Source organism: Canis lupus, chromosome 9 (assembly GCF_048164855.1).
Source record: "Canis lupus baileyi chromosome 9, mCanLup2.hap1, whole genome shotgun sequence".
NCBI lineage: Eukaryota > Metazoa > Chordata > Mammalia > Carnivora > Canidae > Canis > Canis lupus.
In genome coordinates this window covers 36214417-36233921 of record NC_132846.1, presented here as the reverse complement: position 1 = coordinate 36233921, position 19505 = coordinate 36214417, and the positions used below count along the sequence as shown (strand labels likewise).

Here is a 19505-nt window from a genome sequence, read left to right as displayed (position 1 = left end):
TTCCCATTTAGGTCTTAAATCCATTTTGAGTTTATTTCTGTGTATGATGTAAGAAAGTGGTTTAATTTCATTCTTTTGCATGTAGATGTCCAATTTTTCCACTACTTTTTGTTGAAGAGACTGTCTATATTGCATATTCTTGCCTTCTTGAAATTAATTGACCATATAATTGTGGGTTTATTTCTGAGCTCTCTGTTCTCTTCCATTTGTTTATATGTCTATTTTTGTGCCAGTACTATATTATTTTCATTACTACAGATTTGTAGTATATCTTGAAATCTGGGATTGTGATACCTCCAGTTTTGTTCTTTTTAAGATTTCTTTGACTATTCAAGGTCTCTTGATGTTCCATACAAATTGTCGTATTATTTGTTCTAATTCTGTGAAAAAATACTATTGGTATTTTGATAGGGATTGCATTAAATCTGTAGATTGCTTTGGGCAGTATGAACATTTTAACATATGTATTCTCCCCATCTATGAGTACAGACTATCTTTCCATTTGTTTGTGTCATCTTCTATTTCTTTTGTCAGTGTCTTATATTCAGAGTACAAGTCTTTCACTTCCTTGGTTAAGTTTATTCCTAGGTATTTTAATATTTTTGGTCCAATTATAAATGGGAGTGTTTCCTTAATTTCTCTTTGTGCTATATCATTATTGGTATTTAGAAATGCAACAGGTTTCTATATATTGATTTTGTATCCTGCTAACTTACCAAATCCACTTATCAGTTCTAGTAGTTTCCTGGTGGAGTCTTCAAGGTTTTCTAGAGTATCATGTCTTCTGTAACCAATGAAATTTTTACTGACCAATTTAGATACCTTTTATTTCTTTTTCTTATCTAATTGCTATGGCTCAGACTTCCATTACTATGTTGGGAAAAAAAATGTGAAAGTGGACATCCTTGTCTTATTCCTGGTATTAGGGAGAATGCTATCAGTTTTTCACCATTGAGTATGATGCTGTGGGGTTTTCATACAAGGCCTTTATTATGTTGAGGTATGCTCCCTCTAAATCTACTTTGTTGAAGGTTTTTTTTTTTTTTTAATAAGTTTTTATTTATTCATGAGAGAGAGAGACAGAGACATAGGGAGCCTCATGTGGGACTCGATCCTAGGTCTCCAGGATCACACCCTGAGCCGAAGGGAGACACTCAACCACTGAGCAACCCAGGCATCTTTGTTGAAGGTTTTAGTCATGAATAGATGTCAGACTTTGTCAAATGCTTTTTCTGCATCTATTGAAATGATCATATGGTTTTTCTTCATTCCTTTGTTGACATGATATATTTTGTTGACTGATTTGCAAATATTCAACCACACTTGCATCCCAGGAATAAATTCCACTTTAATCCTGGTGAATAATTTTTGTAATATACTGTTGGTTCCAGTTTGCTAATATTTTGTTGAGGAGGAATTTGCATCTGTGTTTGTCAGAGATACTGGCCTGTAATTTCCTTTTTTTTTTTTTGTAATGTCTTTACATGATTGTGGTATCAGAGTAATGTTGGCTTCAAAGACAGAATTGGGAAGCTTTCCTTCATCTTCTATTTTTTTGCAAACATTCTTTAAATGTTTGGTAGAATTTACCTGTGAAGCCATCTGGTCCTGGGCTTTTGTTTGTCAGGAGATTTTTGATTGCTGATTCAATTTCACTGCTGGTAATCAGTCTCTGTTCAAATTTTCTATTTCTTCCTGATTTAGTTTTGGGAGCTTATGTGTTTCTAGGAATGGTTCCATTTCTTCTATGTTGTCTAATTTGTTAGCATATAATTTTTCATTATTTCTCTTATAATCTTTTGTATTTCTGTGATGTTGGTTGTGATTTCTCCTTTCATTTCTGATTTTGAGTTCTCTCTCTCTCTCTCTCTCTGTTTTATGGTGAGTCTGGCTAATGGTTTATCAATTTTGTTGACCTTTATAAAGACCAGCTCCTAACTTCATTTATCTGTTCTGTTGGTTTTCTTTTTAGCTTCTATTTCATTTATTTCTGCTCTAATCTCTATTATTTCCTTCATTCTACTAGCTTTGGGCTTTGTCCATCTTTTTCTCCTTTATGTATAAAGTTAGGTTGTTTATTTGAGATTTTTCTATCTTCTTGGGGTAGGCCTGTATTGCTCTAAATTTCCCTCTCAGAACAGCTTTTATTGCATCCCAAAGATTTTGGACTGTTATGTTTTCATTTTCATTTGTCTCCATGTACTTTTGTATTTCCTCTTTGATTTCTTAGTTGTCCCATTCATTGTTTAGTAGCATATTAGTTAGATTCCATGTATGTATTATTTCCAGATTTTTCCATGATACCTAGTTTCATAGCATTGTGGTTGGAAAAGATGCATGGTATGATTTTAGTCTTCTTGAGTTTGTTGAGGTTTGTTTAGTAGCCTAACATGTGATCTATTCTGAGGAATGTTCCATGTGTGCTTGAAAAGGATGTGTGTTCTGCTGTTTCAGGGTGGAATATTCTGAGTATGTCTGTTAAATCCATTTGGTCCAATGTGTCCTTCAAAATCACTATTTCCTTATTGATTTTCTGTTTAGATGATCTATCTATTGATGCAAATGGAGTATTAAAGTCCCTTGTTATTATATTACTATTGTTTGCTTACTTTTTTGTTGTTGTTGTTGTTATTAACAACAACATATTAACAAGCTGTATATATTTTGGTGCTCCCATGCTAGGTGCATAAGTATTTACAAGTATCTTCATGTTGGATTGTTCCCTTTATGATTATGATTCCCTTTATGATTTTTTGCCTCTTGTTACAGGGTTTATTTTAAAGTGTATTTTGTCTGGTATAAGTATTACTATCCCAGCTTTCTTTTCACTTCCATTTGCATGAGAAATGCTTTCCCATCCCTTCACTTTTGATCTACATATATCTTTAGCAGTGAAATGAGTCTCTTATGGGTAGCATGTAGTCTTGTTTTTTTTACTCATTCAATCACAATATGCCTTTTAATTAGAGTGCTTAATCCATTTACATTGAAAGTAATTATTGATAAGTATCTACTTAGTGCCATTTTGTTACTTGTATGGTTGTTTTTGTTGTTCTTCTCTGTCCTTTCTCTTGCTTCTCTCATAGTTTGCTGGCTTTTTAAATGACATATTCAGATTCCTTTTTCTTTATTTTTTGCATTTCTATTACAGGTTTTTGATTTGTGGTTTTCATTAGATTTATATATCTTCTTATACATATAGAAGTTTATACTAAGTTGATAGTCACTTAAGTTTGAATCTATGCTAAAAGCACTAAATTTTTACTCTCCTCCTCCCCAACATTTTAGGCATATAGTATCATACTTTATATCCTTTTATTTTGTGAATCTCTTGACTGATTTTTGTAGATATGCTTAATTTTACTGCTTTTGTTCTTCCTACTTTCTTAGTCCTGCTTATGTTTTTCCTTTCCACTCAAAGAAACCCCTTAACATTTCTTATAATGTTTCTTGGCTTAGTAGTCAAGAGTCTCCTTTAACTTTTAATTGTCTAGGAAACTTTATCTTTCCTTCTATTCTGAATGGTAGCCTTGCTGAGTATTCTTGAATGCAGGTTTTTTCCTTTTAGCACTTTGAATATATCATGCCACTCCCTTCTGTCTGTGATGTTTCTGCTTTAAAAATTGATAGATCTATGGGGTTTCCTTGTATGTAACTGTTCCTTTCTCTTGCAACTTTAAAAGTTCTCTATCACTAAATTTTGCCATTTTAATTACTGCATGTCTTGGTGTGGACCTCCATGGTTTATTTTGTTGGATGTTCTCTGTGGCATCCTGGATCTGGATGTCTATTTCCTTCCCCAGATTAGTAATGTTTTCTGCTATTATATCTTCAAATAAAATTTCTTCCCCCTTTTCTCTATCTTCTCCTGGGATCCCTATAATGTGAGCATTATCACACTTATGGTGTCATTGAGTTTCCTTTTACTACTCTTTTTTCTCTCTCTTGCTCAGCTTGATTGGTTTCCATTATTTCATCCTCCAGGTCACTGATATTTTCTTCTGCTTTCTCTGGTTTACTGATTATTTTTTATTTCATTTATTGAGTCCTTCATCTCTGATTGATTCTCTTTTACATTTTCTATCTCTTTGCTAAGGGTTTCACTGAGGTCCTCCACTCTTTTCTCAAATCCAGTGAGTATCTTTATGGCCATTACTTTAAATTACATATCAGGCCTATTACTTATTTCCTTTATATATATATATATATATTATTACTTATTTCCACTTCATTTAGCTCCCTTGCTGATTTTGTCCTGTTCTTTCATCTGTCTCCTCGTTTTGACTAACTCTGTCTGTTCCCATATGTCAGGAAAATCTGCTATGTTTCCTGTTATTAAAAGTACTGACCTTATGAAGAAGAGGTCCTATAGTGCCCTATAGTGCAGTAGCCCCTGTTCACCAGAGATTGGTGCCTCAGGAGTGTCTCCTATATGTGTTGTGCATTCCCTACTTCTGTGGTGGTTCCTTGTTTGCCTTCAGTCAAGCTCCCTGCAATGGCTCTCTCTGCCTGTTGTGGGCAGGGCTTTGTGCTGTTAGTGGGGCAGTCTGGGGTTACCTTAGGCTTGAGCTGAGTCAGACTAGACATTTGCCAGAGCTGTGGTAGCACTGAACTGCAAGGCGCTCTCCCTGTGTTGTCCTCTGAGAAACTTTCATTGTTGAGTGGGCCTACAGTCAGACCAGATGTCTGCCCCCAGCCCACTGCTGGAACCTAAATCAGATGAATGTGTATGGTTACAGAATGGTGCTGGCCCCTGTCAGGGCTGCTTGCACATTGCCAAGCTTGTGGCATTGCTTTGGATGGACTCCCAGGAAGGATAGGTCTACAAGAGAACGTGAATGGGTGCACATTGTTAGGAAATTGTATGCTAGTCTGCTGCAGAAGGGGACCCGTGTCCTGGAGAACTGCCAAGGGCAGATCTGCAGAAGAATGCAGGGGTCGGGGGATAAAGTGCCAGCAAGGTCTCACCAATTTGGAGAAAGGAGGTTTGAGGAAGATCATTAGGGCAGGGTGTGCTATTAGCAAGCTAGGCATAGAGGGTTCGGGCTTCACTGTCTTCTGAAGGTATCTCTGTATCTAGTTTAAGGGTCTGGGAAGGGAAATGGTGCCCATCAGCTCCTTTGTTCTTGGAGAAGCTTCCCAAAGATCTCCGTCCCTACCAGACTTGCTCTGAGAATAGTAAATAAATCTCCTTCCTGTGTACCCCAGACACAGGGGGTGTCTACACTCCATTGCTACATCTCAATGGAGCTATTTGTGGTGACTTGTCTTTAAGGGTGTGAACTCTATTTTCTGTTGCTTTCCAGCGATCCCAGGGCCCAACCCTCTGATTTTTAAAGTTCCAGGTGTTAAGCCCCACTGACTATAAGAACTCACTAAGTTGGCCCATCTGATTTTCAAAGCCAAATGTTGTGGGAATTCATCTTCCTAATGTGAGTCCCCTGGCCTGCGGTGTCTGGTGAGGGGTCTTATCCTTTCCCCTCTCTATGCCTGTGGTGTCCCTCCTATAGATTATTTTGGCTCCTGACCAGGTCTCTGCCCTTCCTATCCTTTTCAATGTGGCCTTCTGTCTGCATTTAACTGTGGAGAGTCTGTTCTGCCAGTTTTCAAGTTGTTTACTGGGTTACTTGCCCTGATGTGGGTGTTCTCTGTATGTATCTGTGGGACAAAGTGTGCTTAGGATTCTCCTATTGTGCCATGTCTTGTTGTGGTTTTGATTTGCATTTCCCTGATGATTAGTGATGTTGAGGAATTTTTCATGTGTGTGTGTTGGCCCATCTGTATGTCTTCTTTGAAAAAAAAATGTCTTTTTATGTTCTCTGTACATTTTTTAACTGGATTGTTTGGTGGTTTTTGGTGTTGAGTTGTATAAGTTCTTTATATATATTTTTGATATTAATCCCTTATCAGATTTATCATTTGCAAATATCTCCTCCCATTTAGTAGGTTGCCTTTGGTTTCATTAATGGTTTCCATCAGTGCAAAACCTTTTTTATTTTGATATCCCAATAGTTGATTGTTGCTTTTGTTTCCCTTGCTTGAAGAGACATATCTAGAAAAATGTTTTTTATGGCTCATGGCTTGTGTCAAAGAAATTACTGCCTATGTTTTCATCTAGGAATTTTATGGTTTCCAGTCTCAAATTTAAGTCTTTAATCCATTTTGAGTTTATTTCTGTGTATAGGGTAATAAAGTGCTCCAGTTTCATTCTTTCACATATAAGTGTGCAGTTTTCCCAGCACTACTTATTTATTTTTTTAAGAGGGGGAAGGGTGGATGGAAAGGGAGAGAGAAAATCTCTCCAGCAAACTTCATGCCCAGCATGAAGCCCAACATGGGGCTTGATCCCACAGCCCTGAGATCATGACAGCAGCCAAAATAAAGAGTTGGATGCTGAATGGACTGAGCCACTCCAGCACCCCGAAAAGCACTGAGTTTTTACTAACCCCCCATATTTATGTTTATGATGTCATACTTTACATTTTTAAAAATTTTGTGTATCCTTTGGCTGATTTTTATAGATATAATTGTTTTACTCCTTTTGTGCTTTATCTCCATACTAGTATTATAACTGATTAATCTACTTTTACTGTATGTTTGCATCTACTTGTGAATTTTTTTTCCTTTCATAGTTTTCTTACTCTTTTTAAAAAAAAGATTTTATTTATTCATTCATGAGAGACACAGCGAGGCAGAGACACAGGCAGAGGGAGAAGCAGGCTCCTCATGGTGAGCCCAGTGTGGGACTCAGTCCCAGGACTCTGCGATCATGACTTGAGCCAAATGCAGATGCTCAACCACTGAGCCACTCAGACACCCTTTAGTTTTCTTATTCTTGATTATGGCTTTTTTTTTTTTTTCCACTTAAAGAATTCCCTTTAACATTTCTTTGAAGGCTGGTTTAGTAATCATGAACTTCCTTTAACTTTGAGAAACTCTTTATCTCTCTTTCAATTCTGAATAATAGTCTTGCTGACTAGAGTATTCTTGGTTGCAGGTTGTTTTTACTTTCAGCACTTGGAATATGTCATGCCACTCTTCTGGGTTGCAAAGTTTCTGCTGAAAAATCAGCTAATAGGCTTATGGGGTTTGCTTAGTATATACAGTTTTCTTTTACTGCTTTTAAAATTCTCTCTCACTCCTTTTTGTCATTTTAATTACAATGTGTAGAACTCCTTGCATTAATTCTGTTGGGTGCTCTCTCTGCCTCCTGGGTCTGGATGTCTCTTTCCTTTCTCAGATTAGGAAAAGGTTTCAGCTATTATTTCTTCAAATTTTCTGCCTCCTTCTCTCTCTCTTCTGGGATCCTTACAATGTGTATGTTATGCTTGATGACATCACTGAGTGTCCTTAACCTATCCTCATTCTCTATTATATTTTTTTCTGTTTGCTGTTCAGTGTGGCTGCTTTCCTTTATATTTGTCTTCCAGATCACTGATCTGTTCTGCATCCTCTAATCTGCTATTGATTTCCTCTAGTGCATTTTTCATTGCAGTTATTGAGTTCTTCATCTCTAGTTCTGTCTTATATTTCATATCTCTTTATTGAAGTTCTGAGATCCTTCACTCATTTCTCAAGTCTGGTGAGTATCCTTATGACCTTTACTTTGAGTTGTTCATCAGGCATATTTGTTTCATTTGGCTCTTCTGCTGTGGTTTTATCCTGTTTTTTTCATTTGGCCTTTATTTCTCTGTGTCCTCATTTTCATCTAACTCTGGCTTTTTTTTTTCTATGTATTAGAAAAGTCAGCTACATCCCCTGATCTTGAAAGTAAGCACTGGCTTTATGAGAAGAGGTCCTGTAGTGGCCTGTGGTGCAATGCTCCCTGTTTACCAGATCCAGGCACTTCAGTGGCATCGCCTTTGTGGGTTGTGTGCACCCCACTGTTGTGGCTGAATCACACTTTACCTATAGTCAAGTCAGTTGCAGTGGCCCTCTTTGCCTGCTTTATGTGCACCAGGCAGGGTTTGGTCCCTGTGCTGTTAAAGGGACATTGTGGGGCTGCTGAGGGCTTGTAGTTAGGTGATATCAGCATTCAAATCAGATGCCTCCTCTCAGCCCATCTGCTGGGACTATAGTTGCACAGAGCCATAGGGCACTGTCCTTTCCTTGTCCCCTGAGAGGCTTTGTTGGTGGGCAGGGCCTGTACACAGACCAGATGTCCGCCCCTAGTCAGTATGTAGGGGCTGCTGGCTCACTGCTCAGCTGAGTACTCTCACTGGGCTGCCAGCCATAAGGTTCAGCTGCTGGGACTGGGGACACACTGGCATGTGGGATATCTTCCTCTCCCCAGGGTAGGAGTCACTTTGGGGGGATGCTTTTGGTGCATGGCAGGTTGGAGTGTGCCTGTCTGCAGGAGAATGCAGGGGCAGGGCACTAGTTGTCAACAAGATAGGTGGAAAGCATTCATGCTGTTTCCTGTAAGTGTCTGGCCAACTAGGTTGGGGCTAAGCAGGGAGGAAGAGAAATGGCAACCACGACCACTTTTGTTCTATGATGGTCTCCTAAGGATCCCTCCAACATACATTCTGAGGTTAGTAAATAAATCTTCCTGTATACTCCGGGTGCTTTCAAACAGCTGCTTCTATGCTGTGTCTCAGCAGGGTTATTTGTTATGCTGGCTCCGTAAGGGTGAGGATTCAGTTTCCTCTTATCCTCCAGCTCTCCTAGAGCTAAGCCTACTGATTTTTAAAGTACCAGAATTAAGCCCTGCTGATTGTAAAGACTCATGAAGTTAAGCCCCACTGGTTTTCAAAGTTAAATGTTATGGAGCCTTTTCTTGTCAGTGTGGGTCCCTCATGACTGGAGTGCTTGGCTTGAGGTCTGATTTTCTGGCTTCTTGTGGTGTATCTACTGCTTGTGGGTTAGTTTTGTTGGGACTTAGGTTCCTAACCATGTCTCTGCCATTCCTACCCTTTTCAATGTGGCCACCTCTCTGTGAAAGCCTGTTCTGCTAGTCCTTGGGTCACTTTCAAAGATAGTTATGAAGATATGGCTGTTATCTCAGTGTGTCCATGGGTTGAGATGAGCTCAGGAGCCTCCTACTCTACCATCTTCCCAGAAGCAAATCAACTCTAGAGTTTTAAATATCAAGTTTTCCTAAGGGAAGGTATACATAGCCTCTGAGGATGATTCAGAAATTCAAAATAACCCCTCTCTGAATGTGGTTCAGGCAACCTAATACACTGGTGCCCTGCTTATTTAACTCTGAGATAATTGTGGATTTTATGTTTGAGCAGGAAAAAGTGAAGCAAGAACTCAAACACTTACGAGATCAAGAAAGCCAGAAGATTAAAAGTCATTATGAAACTCTAAAGAACTTAGAAAATGAAATCTATGTGCATGACTTAAAAGTAGATGCTTTGCTCCTGGAAAATGAAAGATTAAGAAAAGTAAGTTCAAGAGCACTTCACTTTGCATGATGATTTTGATTGATTGCCTAGATCTATACTAGTTATAAGAGAAAAAATTATAGCAAGACTAAAGTATATATAAAACAGTACACAAATCATAGTGAAACAAATGATAAACACACATGGGTAACCAGCACCCAGATTAAGAAACAAAGTATTGACCATGTCTAGACACCTTCTTTGTCCTTTCTTTTTTTTTTTTTTAAGATTTTTATTTATTTATTCATGAGAGACACAGAGAGAGAGAGAGGCAGAGACACAGGCAGAGGGAGAAGCAGGCTCCATGCAGGGAGCCCGATGTGGGACTTGATCCCAGGACTCCAGAATCAGGCCCTGGGCTACAGGCAGCGCTAAACCGCTGAGCCACTGGAGTTGCCCTTCTTTGTCATTTCTTGTCACTAACTTCCCCACAAGGAAAAGTAACAGTAACAGTAACAAAAGTCTTTGGCTTCTGACACCAAAGACAAGTTTTTTATGTTTCTGAACCTTTTAAGTATGGAATGATACAATATGCGCTCTTGCTCAATACTTTGTTTGCAAGGTACATCTTTATTATATTGAATGCAGTTATGGCTTGTTCAGCCTTAGTGCTGTATAGTATTCAAGTGGTTCAAGTGTATGACTATACTACAATTTATATGCTCTATTGATGGGAGTTTAGAGAGTTTCTAACTGGGATTATTACTAATAGTATTGCCATGAACAGTCTAGTACCTGTGTTTTTGAGGAACACATGTACATATTTCTCTTGGGTCTACCCCTCAAGTGGAATGGCAGAGCCATAAGGATGTGGACCATCCGCTAGTGCACAGTGCCGTCTGCCAAAGCAGTTACAGAAATTGCCACCCCCAGCATGGTATGTGAGAACACCACTGGTTCCACATTCTCACCAAACTTTGTTTTTGTTGTTGTTTTTTTTCCACTTAACCATTCTGTAGAGTGTATAATGGTGTCCTGTTGTGTTTTTTTTTTCTTTTTTTCTTTTTTAATTTAAATTCAATTTGCCAACTTTTTTCCTTTTTTAAATTTAAATTTAATTAGCTGACATATAGTACATCCGGAGCCATCATGGTTTTAATTTGCATTTTCCTGATAATCAATGAAGCATCTATTCATTCGTTGATGGCCTCTTTGTGAAGTACCTGCTCAAGTTTTTTTGCCCATTTAAAAAATTTCTGTTTTGTCTGTTTGATTGTGTCTTTGTTTTTTCAATAAACCACAATGAGTGACCTTGAGGAAGGTTCTCTATCATTGTGTCCCTAGCGTTTTGCCTAATGGCTCATGTGGAAAAGGGATTCAGTCCCATCTGATGCTTACAGTAACCTTTAATGTGGATAATATATTATGTCCCTTTTAGAGATGAGGAAACTAAGGCTCTACATTTTTAAAATAATTTTTAATAGCTAGAAAAATAAAAACAGTCTCACGGCAATAAGACTCTAAGGGAAAAATCCTTTTACCAGCCTAGGTACTCTTTTTTGTAAGTCAAATGGCAATGGTTATCCACCAATGTCATGTGTTTCAGTAGAATTAAAATGGCATAAGAAGTGCTAATGTACTTTGAAAAGGTAAATGTGCTCCAGAGCTCAGGTACCAGCATCACTAACCGGCACACATGTAATACATCTTCATCCTTCTAGCCCTTGAAACAGTCTTAATAAGCACTTCATCTATCCATGGAAATATTCCACAGTTTTGTCTTCCTATCAAGATAATATAGACTATGTATTAAAATACTTAGAATTTTTATTGCTACTTTGGTAATGGATAAGCAAATGGGTATATGAAAACCTAATTCTAAAAGTTCTGTTTTCTAATTTCTGTCCATCTACTAGGTCCTGAATGATGCTGCTATTATCTTATTCCCTCACTACTCTGTTCTGCTGATTACATCCCTTCTCTCAGCAGGCATGTTAAGCATCCACTGAGTCCTGAGGCTTGGGAAAGGTGCAGTGAATACACAGATGACTAAGACATTGCCCCCAGTCCTTAGGAAGCTCATCATCTAGCTGAGGAAATGAGTGAATGAGTAGATACATTACAATTCATTATGTGTACACATTTGAGAGTTATGGGAAACCAGCTGAACCAGGCAAACCTACAGTGATCCACATTCAAAGAGGGGCAGGAAAGATGACTTGGACTTGGCTTATTTATAGGAGTTTTCATGCTGGTTACCTCAAAACCAGCCAATAAGCCATACAGACTGACACAAGATCAAGGCTGCATGAGCAGACCCTATAACATACTTATTGACAGTTCTATGTCTCCTGTGGTACTAGACGCAATTTCTTTTTTTTTTTTTAAGATTTTATTTATTTATTCATGAGAGACACACAGAGAGAGGCAGAGACATAGGCAGAAGGAGAAGCAGGCTCCATGCAGGGAGCCCAATGCAGGACTCGATCCCAGGACCCCAGGATCACGACCTGAACCAAGCCACCTAGGTGCCCCCTAGATGCAATTTCTAAGATTTATTTTTATCAGTAATTTTTGGTATCTGACTGTTTCTGTCTTGAAACTGGGCCAGTGCCAAGTTTGAAACTGGGCCAGTGCCAAGTTTATATCAAAGCCCATGCTTTCATTGTTCCCAGAGACTTTAGCATTCCTGAACATTGGGTGGTCAGAACAGAAAGCAATGACTTTAATACTTAAACCATTTCTACCACCATCACCCAACCCAGTGAAACATCTGAATAGGATGAACAATTCTGTGGGGTCTCCAGACTCGATGAATCCTCTCTTGGAGGTCTTATGCCGAATTCCTCCAGTCTGGAAGCATTGCTGCCTTGGCACATTTTCTGCACACATGTTTTGCATATAGAACAGTTTTTTTTTTTTTTTTTTTTTTTTTGCGTATGGGCACAATGCATTTAGGCAGAATATCTTTTAATTTCTTTTGTGGCATATTATATTCAGAAAGCCATGTTTAATTGGGTGCTTACATATTTACTGGGAAGTTTGATCCTTTATCACCTTCACTAGAATGTAAGCTTGACAAGGGCCCTGCTCACCACTGTTAGCCTTGTAGTGAGAGCAGTCAGTGGTACAGAGAAGAATCAGTCAGTGTGTGCCAAATGACTGCATGCATAATTAATCTATGGCAACTAAACTGGTTGAAGCAATCACGTGCTTTTTGTTTCCAGTATATTGCATACATGAAGAAAAAGATAGAGCAATATAAAAAGAGAGAAGAAGATCTCAAGTCCACGTCAGGTGACATGTCTTGTCAATTGACAGCTCATCAGAGTAAGTAATGTGTCATGAGTGATCTGTACATATAAAAATATTTTTTTGTTTAAATAAATTTTACTGACTTCCATATGATAAAATGAACCCATCTTAAGTTCAATGAGTTTTGATAAATGTACATACCACTGTAACCACTGCCACTTCAAGCAAGATAGAGAACATTTTTCCCTGAATAATTTCCCTTGTGTACCTTTTTAGTTGATTTCCTACCCTACCTCCACTGCCTGGAAACCATTGATCTGCTTCCTTTCTTTTTCTTCTTTAAGATTTTATTTATTTATTCATGAGAGACAGAGAGATAGAGAGAGAGAAAGAGAGAGAGAGAGAGAGGCAGAGACATAGGCAGAGGGAGAAGCAGGGCCCACTCTGGGAACCCAATGTGGGACTTGATCCCAGGACTCCAGGATCACGCCCTGGGCCAAAGGCAGATGCTCAACCACTGAGCCACCCAGGGATCCCCCACTTCCTTTCTTTTTTAGAATTCATTCTCTTTCTATCTCTTTTTCTTTCTTTCTATCTATCTATCTATCTATCTATCTATCTATCTATCTATCTATCTATCTATGTGTCTATCAGAGAGAGTGTAAGAGCAGGGGGAGGAGACAAGGGGAAGGAAGGAAGAGGGAGAAAGAATCTCAAGCAGACTCCATGCTGAGCATGGAGCCCAATGTGGGGCTTGATCTCACAACCCTGAGATCATAGCCTGAGCTGAAACCAAGAGTGGGAGCTTAACTGACTGAGTCACCCAGGTGCCCCTGCTCTGCTTCTGTCACTAAGGATTAGATAAAAATAGAATGATGGAATAATACACACACTTTTCTATTTGGCTTCTTGTACTGAGCAAATTTTTTTAGATCCATTCATGCTGTTGTATGTATTATTGTTTTGCCCCTTTCTATAGCTGTATATTAATATTCCATTATGTAGACATATCGTATTTTGTTTATTCACTATTTGAAGGACATTTGAATTGTTTCCATTTTTTTGGTTACTATTTGCTTACATGTGTTTTTGTGAATATTTGTTTTCATTTCTCTTGGGTAAATACTGAGGAGTGGAATTGCTGGGGTATATGGTTAGTGTATGTTTAACTTTATAAGAAACTGCCAAAATAGTTTGCCAGAGTAGTTGTGCAAATTCATCATCCCACTGGCACTGAGGTACTCCACATTCACACCAACATTTAAAATTGCCAAAACAGGGGCAGCCCCACTGGCGCGGCAGTTTAGCGTGGCCTTCAGCCCAGGGCCTGATCCTGGAAACCGGGGACTGAGTCCCACGTCGGGCTCCCTGCATGGAGCCTGCTTCTCCCTCTGCCTGTGTCTCTGCCTCTCCTTCTCTCTGTGTCTCTCACGAATAAATAAATAAAATCTTTAAAAAAATAAATAAAAATAAAAAAATAAATTGCCAAAACAGGGAGCACTGGGGGTGGCTCAGTTGTTGAGTGTCTGTCTTTGGCTCAGATCATGATTCCAGGGTTCTGGAATCGAGTCTTGCATCAAGTTCCCTGAAGGGAGCCTGCTTCTCCCTCTGCCTCTGTCTCTCTTTCTGCGTCTCTCATGAATAAATAAATAAAATCTTTAAAAAATAAAAAACATAAAATTGTCAAAACACTTAAAATTGTTAACATAATGGGATTTCATTGTGGTTTTTATTTGCATTTCTCCGGTGACTGATGTTGTTGAGTATTTTTTCATGTGCTTCTTGGCCACTTGTATACCATCCTTTGTGAAGTATCTTGAACCAATTATGTATTGTGGCATAACAAATATTATAGATCATTTGCTTTGCTCCTAAATTGGTAATTTGGTCAGACTCTGGTGGAGACTACTTATGTCTGCTCCACGTGATATCAGCTGGGGCAACTTGACAGCTGAGGGTAATTCAGCAGCTGGGAACTGGAATCATCTGAAGACAATCCGCTCATTCATTGTGTCTGGTGTCACTGTTACCTGTCAGCCAGAGTCTCCATGTAGTTGCTTGGCCAGCTGTATTCAAAAGCTAGCATCCCAGGTACAAGGTGGAGGGGGACACAGATACACCACCACTAGTGGGAGGGGTGTCAGCATCACGTTATGGGAAGAGCATGTGGAATGGAATATATTGTGGGGCCATCTCCAGAAAATATACTCTGCCGTATTTCTGTCCAAATCTTTCGCTCATTACTTTGTGTTGTTTGTGTTATTGAGTTAAAGTCTGTGTATTCTGGAAATGAGTCCTTTTTCAATATGAGGCTTGACTTCTCATTTTCTTAATATTGTCCTGAAAAAAGCAGAACTTTTCCATGTGGATAAAGTCTGCTTTATCTCTTTCATTTTTTCAGGGAAGTCCTTTGTGTGTCCTAAGGACTTTTTTTCCCTAAGCCATGTTCTCAAAGATATTCTCCTATGTTTTCTTTGAGTTTTTAGTTTTTATGTCTAGATCTCCAATTCAAGGTCACATTTTCAAATAGTATGAGGTAAGAGTTGAATTTCATGTTTTCTCTTACGTATATCCAATTGTTCTAGTACCATTTTTAGCATTGTACTATCCCAATGACTTTTTCAAAAATCAATTTTATGTTTCTTATTCTAATTTTACACTAATATACCACACTGTCCTGATTACTGTAATTTCACATTTAGCCTGGAAATCAGGTAATGTAAATTCTCCACACTTGCGCTCCTCTCTCAGAATTATTTTGCTGATTATAAGTTCTTTTGATTTTCATCTAATTTTTAGAATCAGCTTATTAATCTATAATTGCACTCATCTGCTGGGGTCTTAACTGGGTTTGTGTTGAATCTGTAAATCAATTTGAGAATTGACATCTTAACAATATTAAGTCTTCCAATCCAAGAACATGGTATGTAGCTCCATTTATTTAGAACTTGTTTTTCTCAGCAAGATTTTGCAGCTTTTACGTGTTGTATTAGGGGCCCTCAAGACTATAGGCTCAATGATTAGCTAGGATTCAGTAGGCTCAAGTTTTTATGGTTATTGTCCATGACTGTGAAGGATATGGAATAAAACCAGCAAAAGGAAAAGGTGCATGGGGCAAAATGTGGAGGAAACCAGATGCAAAATTGCAGGTGTTGTCACCTAATGTAGTTGCACAGATGTACTTAATTTCCCCAGTAATGATGTGTGACAAAGTGGTGCCCAGCAGGGGCACTTGGGCTTGGGCATCCAAGGTACTTCCTAGAGCTGTTGGTCATGAAGGTGTGCAGTGCCTGTGTGACCTCAGGGTGCTCACATGGTGTTTCTCCTTTATGCTGTTAGGATGATAAATTGCACTGATTCATTTTTGAATGTTAAGCCAATCTCAGAGAAAACCTGCTTGTTCGAAACCTATTATTGTTTTTATATATTGCTGAATTCAATTTGCTAATCTTTGTATAGATTTTTTTCATCTGTGTACAGCCTGCCTTGTTCTACTTGCACTTAGGTCTGGAAAGTGTCCCCAGCAGAAAGCTGAGTGATCATAAGGCTTGCCTCATTTGCCCCCCTTCTTTTAGGTATCACAGTCCTGTGCTGCGCATTCTCCAGTGTCTGCAAACTGGATATTAAAACAGATATGTTCAGGGCGCCTGGCTGGCTCGTGATCTCAGGGTGTGAGTTCAAGCCCCATATGGGGCATGAAGCCTACTTAAAAAATAAGAACCAATATATTTAATATTTTTTCTCCTTGTTTAGAGTGGGAGGGCAAGTCTGATCCAGTTATTCTGTCATTTTGGAAGTAGAAATGTTTAGATAAACATAATTTTTGAAAAAGTGTTTTTTTTTATAAAAATTTTCACATTATTTCTGTAACCTTTGCATTTTAAAAATCTTTATTGTAGCACAGTATTTGGATTTGTGGGCTGAATTTCAGACTACAGTTAAGGTAAGCTTTTTTGTGCTGCCTCTATGAATATATTTCTAAAAAATATTCACCTACCTAATAAGTTGTGTGTGTGTGTGTGTGTGTGTGTACACATGCGCCTGCTTAAGGTAGGAGGTCAGGACTGAGGGAGAGTGACAGTCCTACTATGATCATATCTTAAAATGTATGCTTTGTGTTGTTAAAAAAAAAAATTCAACTGATTGATTTTTTAAATATTTTACTGACTTTATTCAATGATTCATGAATCCAGCAGCAACCAAGCTAGCAGGTGAAAAGGTGCTCTGAAGAACTATACAAAATAGAAGACTTTTATAGGCAGAAGGGAGCAGGAACAGAGAAGCTATACTAATAAGCAAAAAAAGCAGATTGGTTATTGCAGGATTACTTTCCTGTAGGGGATGGCAGGGGCCCATTAGGCAGATTACCTAATGTGCTATTTAGGTGATTCCTGATTGGCTGGTGTAAGATTCCATTTCCAAGAAAGCCAAAACTGTAGTTAAATTAATTCTCAGTTTGGTAATGTGAGGCCTAGCATATGTGACTCCATTTGGGGCTGTTGTCTTATTTTTAGGGGTGCCAAATGTCACTATGAAATCTTAATTCTTTGGGAAATTGTCTTCCTACTTTACCAATTTGGTTAAAGGGAATGACTCCCTCCCCCTGCAAATACAAATTGAACACGAACTATTGTAGGACAAAGTTGTCAGGTTTGAAGTCCATCTGTCCTCCAGGTTTTACCAGCCCTGCTGCCTCTCCACCTCTCTCTGCTATAAAGGCTGGTTGGTAGGCTGGGGTTGAAATCCTGGCTTGCCCACTTTCTAAGTATTTAAAGTACACCCAGGATCCTTGCTTAGCCTGTTTAACATTTTTCAGATGAAGCTACCGAGGCTCAGAGTTTAAATAACTTTGCCCAAGACCAAACAGTTAATGAATATGGGGATTGAAAATTCAGATCCAGCGTGGTTCCAGAGTTCTTTCTCTTAAACTGTAAGCCATGCTGAATATGCTCTGCAATTCTGGGCTGCTCTGAAGGTGAGCTGGCTTTTATGCCACCATCACCACCACCACCATCCTACCCAGTTATAAGAGTGCAGTGAGGATTCCATTAAATTGTCTCATTTGCTAATCTACTTTTCTGAGATCTTCTATAGGACTTTGTGAATGTGCTATGTATACTTATTTTGCATGAGTAATGCCAACTTTGCATATATATTTTTGTCTTGGACATGATTCACTCAGAATGTTTTTATTTTTCTGGTTGGAATTTATATTCACACACTCCAAAATTTTATTTTTTTAAAGGAATTGGTAAACAGTGGTGGTGAGACTTTGCAAGAAATAAAAAACCTAACAGAGAAGCTAAACGAAAGAGATGAAAATATTGAACGTATCAGCATTTGGCTACAAGGGAATCTTGAAGAGCTGCGTTCTCTTATGGAACAGGAATTGAAAGTGGACCTCCTTAGTAAGTAACATCTCAAAAGCTTTGAGTAACAAAGAACCTCTTGTTATTTTACTGTAACCAGTAATATCAAAAAAGCATTTTTAAAAAAGCTAACCAAATAACTTTGTCATCTCCAATAATCCATCCCCAATTAATGTTGCATTCACCTAAACACTAATTCTCATTTGTGGGGTTGAATGTGGTAATGCAGCAGTGTTGGACAACTCTCCCTTCCAACAACATGAGTTTCCTAAATAACCAAATCTTAATTTCTTTGTGGTTTTTTTGAAACTGTTATTTTGCACATTTTCCAAAGAAGTCTTTTTAAAGCCTTTTATGCACTTCCTCATCTTCTTAAAAGAAGATTTGGAACATAATTTTACCTTTTCTTCTTGAGCTTAGTTTAGTACTAAAAACAGGAACTATTAGGACTCCCGGGTGGCTCAGTCGGTTGGGCATCAGACTCTTGATTTCAGCTCAGGTCGTGGTCTCCAGGTTGTGGAGCTCCACACTGGGCATGGAGCCTCCTTGGGACTCTCCCTTTCCCCTCTCTACACCCCCACTGCTCACATGCACATGCTCACTCTTCTAAACCAATCAACCAACAAAACCCCAGGTACTATTGCCTTCTCTGAAAATCTAGTGATAGTGATGCCTTCTGGGGCTTCTGTAATATAACACATCCTTTATGAAATGATTGCCTCATGAGCGGTCCAGTTTCTTCAGAGGGTTATCAACTTCATCCTCAATTTTTACTTAAATGTCATGTTAGACATGAGGGCCACAGAATTCCATCCAGATTTTGGCTGTAGTGGGAAGAGGACATCAATTCTTGCACAGATACAGCCCAGAGGTCCCAGACTGTGGGCAGCTAACCAGGAATCCCTGGGGAAGACGGGATGATGGAGGTAGAAAGGGCTGAGAAGGAAGGGAGAATGAAGTGTAGAGGAGAGACAGAGTGATAAATGAAAATAATATAACCTAGCAGGGTTATTAAATTTTCATTGTAAAGAATGTCACCACTAGATAATCAATTTTAAAGGTGAGTTGTAGAATGTAAAATGAAATTGAAAGTGTTAGGACTGAAAACATTCCAGTATTTGGTCAAAGCAATGTTCTGAGAGCACTGCTTGACAAAAGAAGTAATGTTTTCATGACTAGTGAAGACTTTTGTGAGTAAGCTTAATCAGCCAAAAAGCTGTTTTTGTGGTCCTGCTCAAGCCTGGTGACACTTATTATGTGTAAGTGCATAGTCGGTCCCTGGACAGCCCTGGTGACTGCAGAATTGTCTTTGGTAAGTCAGGCCATCCCCAGCAACTGTCAACTCAAACTGTCAATTGCGCTATTTTCCACATGAGCGAGTCTTCCATTTTTGTCTGAAACCTGATGGAATTTTTTTTAAGATTTTATTTATTCATAGACACAGAATGAGAGAGAGAGAGAGAGAGAGAGAGAGAGAGAGAGAAAGAGAGGAGAGGCAGAGGAAGAGGCAGGCTCCATGCAGGGAGCCTGATGTGGGACTCGATCCCGG

General features: G+C 38.7%; 1 protein-coding gene across 4 annotated transcripts in view; it reads left to right on the top strand.

Moving 5' to 3' along the window:
- The window catches only part of CCDC175 (coiled-coil domain containing 175), a 96634-nt gene that overhangs the window by 44234 nt on the left and 32895 nt on the right, over window positions 1-19505 (top strand). For 2 of the 4 annotated variants that reach the window (XM_072838771.1, XM_072838770.1), the window contains exons 16-19: window positions 9240-9392; window positions 12560-12662; window positions 16487-16530; window positions 17833-17995. In XM_072838771.1, coding sequence (XP_072694872.1) covers window positions 9240-9392; window positions 12560-12662; window positions 16487-16530; window positions 17833-17995 — 463 coding nt within the window. Of the gene's footprint in view, window positions 1-9239; window positions 9393-11248; window positions 11357-12559; window positions 12663-16486; window positions 16531-17832; window positions 18001-19505 lie in introns of those variants that run through there. The other 2 variants (XM_072838774.1, XM_072838773.1) reach the window with 2 other exon arrangements.